A 9,825-nucleotide genomic window follows, 5' to 3' on the forward strand; every position below is an offset into this window, starting at 1 on the left:
GCCTGTAATTCCAGCTACTCGGGAGGCTGAGGCAAGAGAATCGCCTAAGCCCAGGAGTTGGAGGTTGCTGTGAGCTGTGACGCCACAACACTCTACCAAGGGCGACATAGTGAGACTCTGTCTCTAAAAAGAAAAAAAAAGAAAGAATAATCCTAATTGCAATGATCATCTCATTTCTGTGTGAAATGAGGAAGCATTAGCATAAAACAAGAGCCTTCTGCATTCTGAAAGGAAATACAGGAGCCTGTGAATCCTCCCCGATAACACTTCCTATAGTGGTGAAGAACAGAACAAACACATTTCAGAATTCAATTGGATCCCATATACCCTGTAATTCTGAAAAAACGAGATCTGTTATCTTCAAGTCCCTCAAATTATATTATTTGGTCTCCAAAGTCCTCCTTTGGAAGATTAAAACTAAAAAGGGAAAATTGTGAGAAAAAAGAAATTTGAACAAAACAAATTTAAAAGCAGCTCAATGGTTGCAAGTCGGATATATTTAGAAACTAGGCCTATGACCTAAAGCTAAGCCTGCAAGGCTGGAGTCTGTCAATTATTTCACTGACATGAACTGACTATAACCTTACCCATTAGATGAAGCACAAAAGCAGACAACAATCACCTCTCTCCAGACCCTGAGATGCCTGTGTACTTCTTTTTACCCTAGAAAGTTAACCACAGATTTGCAACTCAGAATCTTAAGAAAGTCACCTTTGCTTCACCGTCTCTTTCTCCCATTTCCTATGTAGCACAATGCATTCCTACTGAGACTTACGCAACCCACTCCTAGACACCTTCTCAGTTGGTGCCAAGTCTGTATTCCTAGGTTATAGTCCTCAAATTGGCAGACATAGGGCCAGCGTAGTGGCTCACCCCTGTAAACCTAGCACTCTGGGACGCTGAGGCAGTTGGATTGCCTAAGCTCACAGGTTCGAGACTAGACCAAGCCAGACTGAGACCTTGTCTCAAAAAACAGACATTGTAGTTTTGGGGCTAAGTTGAGAAAAATTGAAAATAGCAAGCAAAGCACATAGTTTCAAAACACTGGGGCAAGAATTCAAACAGTTAAAAGAGCTTTTTAAAAGTGTTTCTTGGGCAGCACCCATAGCTCAGTGGGTAGGCATCAGCCACATATACAAAAGATGGTGGGTTCAAACCCAGCCTGGGCCAGCTAAAATCAACACTGACAACTGCAACAAAAAATAGCCAGGCATTGTGATGGGCACCTGTAGTCCCAGCTTCTTGGGAGGCTGAGGCCAAGAGAATCTCTTAAGCCCATGAGTCTGAAGTTGCTGTGAGCTGTGGCCACGGCACCTACCAAGGGCAGCAGTCTGAGACTCTTGTCTCCAAAAAAGACTTTTTTTTTTTTTTTGAGTCAGAGTCTCACTCTGTTGCCCTGGGTACAGAACTATGGCATCATAGCTCACAGCAATCTCAAATTCCTGGGCTCAAGCAATCCTCCTGCCTCAGCCTCCTAAGTAGCTGGAACTACAGGTGCTTACCACGACACCCAGTTAGTTTTTCTATTTTTAGTAGAGATGGAGTCTCACTCTTGCTCAGGCTGGTCTGGAACTCTTGAGCTCAAGCAATCCACTGCCTCAGCCTCCCAGGGTGTTAGGATTATAGGCGTGAGCCACAAAATGCGTAACTTTAATTAAAAATAACCACCTTAAAATCCCACTTCTGACACAAAATCATAAACAAACAGGCTGGGGGTGGCTGCTTATGCCTATTATTCTAGCATCTAGGAGGATGAGGCAGAAGGATCCCTTGAACTTAGTAGTTTAAGACTAGCCTGAGCAAAGTGAGACCCTTTCTCTACTAAAAACAGGAAAAACCACCAGGCATCCTAGCAGATGTCTATAGTCCCTGCTACTCAGGAGGCTGAGAAAAGAGGATCTCTTGAGCCTTCAACAGTTTGAGGTTGCTGTGAGCTATGATGATGCCATGGCACCCTATCCAGGACAATAGAGACTTTGCCTCAAAAAAATAAAAATAAATATCAATATCAAATAATTTATTAACTAAGAAATAAAAATACTTGATCAAGTCACTTGGCTTTTTAAAGGACTAAGAAAACCCACCACAAGCCACTCAGACTTTATTTAAAAGTGTTTCTTCTAGCTTGGCGCCTGTAGCTCAAGTAGCTAGAGTGCCAGCCACATACACTGGAGCTGGCAGGTTCGAATCCGTTGAGGGCCTGTCAAACAACAATGACAAATACAACCAAAAAAACAGCAGGGCATTGTGGCAGATGCCTGTAGTCTCAGCCACCTGGGAGGCTGAGGCAAGAGAACTGATTAAGTCCAAGAGTTTGAGGTTGCTGTGAGCTGTGATGCTACGGCACTCTGCCCAGGGCAACAGCTTAAAAAAAAAAAGTGTTTCTTCCGTACAGCAAAATTTCTTTTTTTTTTGAGACAGATCTCAAGCCTAAGTAGAGTGCCAAGGCATCACAGCTCACAGCAACCTCAAACTCTTGGGCTTAAGCGATTCTCTTGCCTCAGCCTCCCAAGTATCTGGGACTACAAGCACCTGCCACAATGCTCTGCTATTTTTTTTGTTGTTGTTGTTGAAGTTGTCACTGTTGTTTTAGCTGACTTCCACAGGGTTAGAACCCGCCAGGCTCGGTGCATGTGATCAACGCCCTACCCACTGAGCTCTGGGCACTGCCCTATACAGCAAGAATTCAAAGAAAAAAGAAGCAATACAAAGCCTCTTCAAGTATTTCCTCTGTCCCTAGATACCCACCAACCTAGCTCAAGATTCCCAAGAGACTTAACCTTGAAAGAAGCTCCAACAGCATGCATTATACTCTCTAAACTGTCCGCCTGGAATCCCTCCCTGGACTTTCTGCTCTGTCAGGCTGCAGCTACACCTGGTTAGAAAAAACCTTAACAAATACCCTTTCTTCTTGCAGCCATGGCGGTCGCCTCTCTTGCAGGGGGGCTGGCTCTGCAGCCAGGGGCCAGAAGGCTGCATGCATTCTCCATTGCCGTGTCCCCACAGGTTAGGAGACTTAACCCAAAGAACATCCAAAACTGAATGGCTGCCGAAAAGAAAGGCACTGCCTCCAAGGACAGAAAAAATGTGTTGACCAGCACTTTCCTAGCGTTCACCCTGTTGCAGCACCATTTAAACCCTCTACAGTACCTCTTCCTGTCAGAATGGGGTATACAGTAAAAAAGGGCATGTCTCACGGCCAAGGAGAGAAATCTAGAACTTTTAAAGATACCAAAGTTTCTGCATTTGACTCTGTAGCCATTAAAATGCATTGTGAAAGGCAGTGCCTATGGCTTAGTGGGTAGGGCACCAGCCCCATATACTGAGGGTGGTGGGTTCCAACCCGGCCCCAGACAAACAGCTACAAAAAATTAGCCAGGCATTCTGGGGGGTGCCTGTAGTCCCAGCTACTTGGGAGGCTCAGACAAGAGAATCGCCTAAGCCCAGGAGTTGGAGGTTGCTATGAGTTGCTATGCCACAGCACTCTACCAAAGGCAATAAAGTGAGACTATCTCTTAAAAAAAAAAAAAAGAAGTTGAAGATTATAAAAACTGTGTTGTTAGTCTTAAGAACAAGGGGGAAAATGAAAATTCTCTTTCTCAGTACAAAGAATCAGCAAAGAGACTATTAAATTTGACATGAATTACGAAGTTAAAAAAAAAAAACACCCTTTACCCCTTCACCTAGAGCTGGCTGCAGGCTGCCAGCATTCTGTGCCACTAGGATTGGGAAAGTTTTCCAAGAAAACTCAGCTGTCTAAAACTAAGTCCAGAGAACCCCAGAAGGATCAGCCACCTACAAGTCCAACCTGCTATTCCAGTTCATACTATCACCTAGACTAAACCAACAAGAGATTATACACATATCCCTCCCTGCAATGGGCAGATGAAGGACAAGAGATAGCCCTATTTGAGTACCTCTCTTCCCTTCCACTTCCCAACATCTATTCTTTCCTTATCTTTCCCTAGATTCAAGTGGCTCCACTGCTTTCTTTCACCAGCTCCTATTTTATAATGAAAGAGCAGTAGGTATAGAATCAAAATACTATATACTCGTTTCAAACTTAATTCCTTTTAGCCTCATTCTTACCTATAAATGAGACTGATACTCCTTGAGGATAGAGAACACAGGTTAATCTCTGCATACCCCATATGTCTGAATGCAAGATGCGCTGAAATATCCCCTGAATGAGTAAAGGAATGCATCTAGAAACACACTTCTAAGGAGCAAGCCTTGGTCAGTAAACTCCTCTCCCACTCCTGGCTCTCTCACCTACAGCGACCCAGAAACACAGCAAACACAGCCACAACCTCGGGAAACAGAAGATTCAGCAGCAGCTGTCAAGATGCAGAATGGAAAGCAGGACATACCTGGAAGGAGGTGGGGATGCAGACGAGGTTCAGATTCTCTTGCTTCACTCTTTCAGCTGTAGAGACAAAAGCCATATTAGTGGTTTTTCATTCTCACTTTATTTTCCTTGTCACATGTGCATTTGCTCAAACCCCATGAAAGGCCACTGACAGCTGCCTTTCATTCCATGTCCCCATCCTTGGTGAAAAAGCTGATGACCATGCTTCACACATCAGAAGACAGAGACATGAGAAAGTCTAAGGAGGCTAGTACTAACCACATAAAAGGGCAGTATTGGGGTTTATTATTATTATGTACCTGGCAATATTCTAAGAACTTTGTATATATGGATTACTTTAATCCTACTAACCAAAAAGGCAAGCTATAGAAAGAAAAATAAAAATCTCAGAACTACATCCTCGCAAATCCTTATGCAAAAGGGAAGGTCAAGCCTACAACACCCACTTCCAAAGGAATAGCTGTTACTAACATTAGGCATCAGCCAGATCCCCAGGAACTGCCCTCGCCCTCACCTATCATTCCTTAGTAATTTCCTTGCTAGGTGAGGTACACTGGCTCACGCCTATAATCCTAGCACTCTGGGAGGACCAGGTGGGGCCTGCTCTCACAGGTTTGAGAGCAGCCTGAACAAAAAGCAAGACCTTGTCTCTACTAAAAATAGAAAAAACTGAGGCAAGAGGATTGCTTGAGCCTGAGTTGCAGGTTGCTGTGGTATGACACCATGGCATTCTACCCAGGGCGACAACTTGAGACTCTGTCTCAAAATAAAAAAAAGAAAGAAAATTCCTTGCTGGCCTCCCATAAGCAAGATAAACAAATTGTAACTTTAGGTCTACAGGTTAAGTATATCTCCTAAAACTAAATTCTGTGCCACTAACACAGCTTCTAAGTAAGAAAAGAATAAAAATAAATAATGAACTAATATCTGTTCAATTCCACTCTAATAATGAATGACAAGTTTATCTACCCAGGAGCAAAAGAGAAACAAGACGAAATATTGTTCCATCTATCCAGGGATATCTACACAATTGATGTTTCCTTCACTACCTTTTCCTAACAATCACCTTATATTATGCAAAACAGATTTTCCTGGGCCTCACAAAAATGTAACCATTTTGGCCCTGCTGCCCACCCATTGCTATTTTTTCTTTTGGTATGCCCTATCCCCCCAGCTTAAATACTGAAGTTCCCAAACTCCCATTCAAAAAGTCATAGATTTGCATGCGGTTTGGGCTCGTCTTCAAATTTTGACTTATAAAGCTCCATTGATTGAGATCTTTGCCTCAGTCACTTATTCTGGGTTTGGGGCTCTAATTTCCCACATATTACGGATGAGGAAACTGTGGCACATAGGTAAAGTAACGTGGTAGGTACAGCTAATAAGTAGCAGAGCTGGGATATGATCCCAGGTAGTCTACCTTCACAATCCTAACTACCCTATGTTGCCTCTGCCAGGGAAAAACTGGAACTTTATTTTTGTATTTTAGTAAAAAATACAATCATGCCCCAGAGAATAAAGGTGGTTTATTATTCATTTTGAATTTGTACATTTCAGAAAAGTTTGATTAAAAAAAAAAAAGCGTCTTAAGAAAACAACTGTCTTACTAAACTTCCAAGTCTTTCAATGAGTGCATTAATTCTTATGCCCCCAAATTCTCCACACACGGGGTTAAGATAGAAAGGTATACAACACTAAAGCTCCCGTTTGCCTGATGAAACTTCCAGAAGCCATCACAGGGCACTACAACCACTCCTTAAAGACAAAGTGATCCTGGATTTTGCTTCCTGGGCTCTGCCCATGGGCACCTAGAAAAAGAGATCAGCATTCAGGCAGCCTCTCCTCTGGGCTTTGTTGTTACAGAGAACAGGGCAGTAAAACCTGTTGAGCAGCCACAGGGACTGATAATTCCTGAGCCTTTCCTACACTCACCCTAACGAGAGTGAAATCAACACCTGCAGGAAACACCTACCAACTACAGCATCCACTCCAGGGTTATGGTCAGGGCAAACTGACTCTGACCTCAACTAGTTTGCCTGAAAATGCCTGAGACCACACACATGCTATTAAGGTGGAAGCATGCTAGCTATCGAGATGATTAAAATAATGTTGGGACTTCATGCAAAGTCAGTTCCTCCCCTCCAGCTGAACAGGGTAAACAAAAGCAAAGGCATTCTCCTAAGTTAGTTGAAGAAGAATCCCTCTCTCTAGGAAAAGCAGAAACACAGCTCAACACCCATAGCTCAGTGGTTACAGTGCCAGCCACATCACCAAGGCTGGCAGGTTCGAACCCGGCCTGGGCCAGCTAGACAACAATGAACAACTGCAACAAAAAATAGCTAGGCGTTTTGGTGGGCGCCTGTAGTCTCAGCTGCTTGGGAGGCTAAGCTAAGGCAAGAGAATTGCTTAAGCCCAAGAACTGGATGTTGCTGTGAGCTGTGATACCACAGCACTCTACCAAGGGTGACATAGTGAGACTCTTTCTCAAAAAAAAAAAAGAAAAAACAGAAATACTCAATGGACCTCTCACTGGAACTGCACTGCTGAAGCCAAGATAGGCAAGTGCCAAACTTGTGTTTCCCTCTACTCTACCCACCCTTCCCAATCTTCACACATAAAACATCCAGAAGACAGTGCAAAAACATACCTATTCGCTGCACAGCATGGACAATTGTAGAGCCGCTTCCAATTCCCAGCACTTGGTTATTCTGCCAAAAGGAGGGAAGAAAAAATAAAACTTATTAATACAACATTTTATTCCTTGTTAGCCCACTTTCCAGGGCTATAAATTATTCACCAAAAATTGACCAGCTATTCAACACAGGTGTAAGGTACATACCGTGCCTAACTTATAAAAACAGACCCACGGAACCTCAAAGCTGCAATTTGTCAGAGTCAGAAGTAAACAAACCAAAAAAAGGCTGTAATTTAGCCCAATGGGCAATTAATCAACAAGGCTCTCCTCCCTTCATTTCCGACACTCCCAACATCATCATTTCCTTGTCACATCCTACTAGACAAAATGATTGGCTTAATTACTCACAATTATATAGCAACTTAAACCAATCTCACAGAAATGGCCCGCAGCAGATAAACAAAAAACACCTGAAAAACATCCTGGCCAACCCCAGGTAAGTAATCAGAAAGAAAAGACCCTAGGAAGAAACAACAGAGCCTAGGTAAAGGCAGAAAGCTGGGTTTCATACACGCATACCCTCTACGGCAGTGGTTCTCAACCTTCCTAATGCTGTGGCCTTTTATACAGGTTGAGAACCAACCCACAGGTTGAGAACCGCTGATCTAGAGGGAAGAGGACTAACCACAGGAAACCTCAGGGAAACACCAACACCCAGAGCTCTCCCAAAGTCAGCAGGAGAGGGGAGGGTCTGAAGTAACCTCAAAATAGTAAATCACTTCAACATACATCTAATTGATGCCAAGGGATCCTTGTTTTGTGCAAGCCTGCCTCAGGAAAAAATGGGAAGAGGCCAGAGCCTCAGAAACAGGAGAAATAGTCTTTATCTGACAACAGGAAAGCCTGTAATAGATGTAGAGCACTTCCTGAATACAAAGGACAAGAAACAAGAGTCACAATACTGAGCTTACTTCCTTAGGAAAGAGAGCAGACCAGAGCAGAGTAAGAGCTCACTCAAGTCATTTATACCACAGAGAGCAAAACAAGGCCAGGAACTAACACGCTAAGCAACTTCCTGGGATCCATCTCCTGTAATATAAGGCAAAATGACTAAAAACCAAAGCAGCAGCTACCAGGCATTAAACACCCACACCAAGATTTATAAACGTCAACATAAAGTCAAAATCTTCACAATACTCTCTTATGACCCAGGGACCCACTATTGCCACTTTAGAGATGAATTCAACATTGTTAAGAAAAAATGTAAGACTCTGAACTGAATAAAAGGAAATTACTGGGGCAGCGTCTGTGACTCAGTGTGTAGGGCGCCAGCCCCATATACCAAGGGTGGCGGGTTCAAACCCGGCCCCACCCAAACTGCAACAAAAAAATAGCCGGGCGTTGTGATGGACACCTGTAGTCGCAGCTATTCAGGAGGCTGAGGCAAGAGAATCATCTAAGCCCCAGATTTGGAGGTTGTTGTGAGCTGTGACGCCACAGCACTCTACCAATAGAGTGAGACTTTGTCTCTACAAAAAAAAAAAGAAAGAAAGAAAATTACTGGTTATTTTTTCAATGCAATATGGGAAACTGTCAGTGTCTTCTGACCCTTTGTCTTTGATTAGGCTCTTTGACAACTCGATAGAGATACACGTTAATTCACAGAAAAATATTAATTAACAAAGCCAACCATTCTTATCTATAGAAATGCAATTGAATTGTGTTCTGTGAGATGCAATTATTATCCTATAGATAAACAGATCTTGTAAATTCATTTTAACATTTCTTGACTGCATAGTTCTTTGACTTCTACTGTCTGAAGGTTTGCTCCCTCCAAAACTCATGCTGAAATTTAACTGCTGTTGTATCAGAATTAAGAGGTGGGACCTTTAAGAGGTGATTAGGCTACGAGGGCCCCAAACTCCTGAGTGGAACTAGTGCCCACCCACGATACTAATCGGCCTTTCTCTCCCAGATGCCAGCACCTTAATATTGGACTTTCTGGTGGGCAACACCTGTGGCTCACTGGGTAGGGCGCTGGCCCCATATACGGAGGGTGGCAGGTTCAAACCTGGCCCCCGCCAAACTGCAACAAAAAATAGGCAGCGTTGTGGCGGGTGCCTATAGTCCCAGCTACTCGGGAGGCTGAGGCAAGAGAATCGCCAAACCCAGGAGTTGGAGGGGTTGCTGTGAGCTGTGACGCCACAGGACTCTACCGAGGGCAATAAAGTAAGACTCTGTCTCTAAAAAAAAAAAAAATCAGACTTTCTACTCAGTCTCAGGTACTTTCTTACAGCAGCACAAAACAAAGACACCAGTAACAGGTTCTACACCTTCTCTAGTTAACCTGTTAATTTAGTGAGTTAAATAAAATATTTGACATACATTCATCGTATTTGTGTATTACGATTTTACCTCTAAAAAAATCACCTGTTAAGAATATCAAAAGTCTCACACACAAACTCACTTTGAATAAGCAACTTCAAGAAGTTCAATCTGCTGAAACATCATTTTATTTCAAATTTCTTAAGAGTTCCAACAAGTGATTAATGATTAATTAATCTGACAAGGTAAAGCCCACAATGAAACTTTCTTGGAATAGTAAGAAAAGTCCTAAAGGTCCCTTAGGACAAATAGGGCCTCCGCTAAAACCCTTTATTCCTCACAGATCAAAGGCCACTGGAATATCCAAGGTTAGCCCACCCCTGGGCCCTACATTTGATACATTTTTTTTTTTTTTTTTAAGAGAGTCTCGGCTCAGCGCCTATAGCTCAACCGGCTAAGGCGACAGCCATGTACACCTAAGGTGGCGGGTTCGTAT

The 9,825-nt window shown here is 43.1% G+C and overlaps 1 protein-coding gene across 3 annotated transcripts in view; it reads right to left on the bottom strand.

Moving 5' to 3' along the window:
- The window catches only part of RPIA (ribose 5-phosphate isomerase A), a 46,143-nt gene that overhangs the window by 31,477 nt on the left and 4,841 nt on the right, over positions 1-9,825 (bottom strand). For all 3 annotated transcript variants that reach the window (XM_003799183.2, XM_023518802.1, XM_023518801.1), the window contains exons 2-3: positions 7,017-7,077; positions 4,371-4,426 (exon numbers count right to left, since the gene is read on the bottom strand). In XM_003799183.2, coding sequence (XP_003799231.1) covers positions 4,371-4,426; positions 7,017-7,077 — 117 coding nt within the window. The remainder of the gene's footprint in view (positions 1-4,370; positions 4,427-7,016; positions 7,078-9,825) is intronic.

The sequence above is a fragment of the Otolemur garnettii genome, unplaced genomic scaffold, assembly GCF_000181295.1.
Source record: "Otolemur garnettii isolate 467f Iridium unplaced genomic scaffold, OtoGar3 scaffold00147, whole genome shotgun sequence".
Lineage (NCBI taxonomy): Eukaryota > Metazoa > Chordata > Mammalia > Primates > Galagidae > Otolemur > Otolemur garnettii.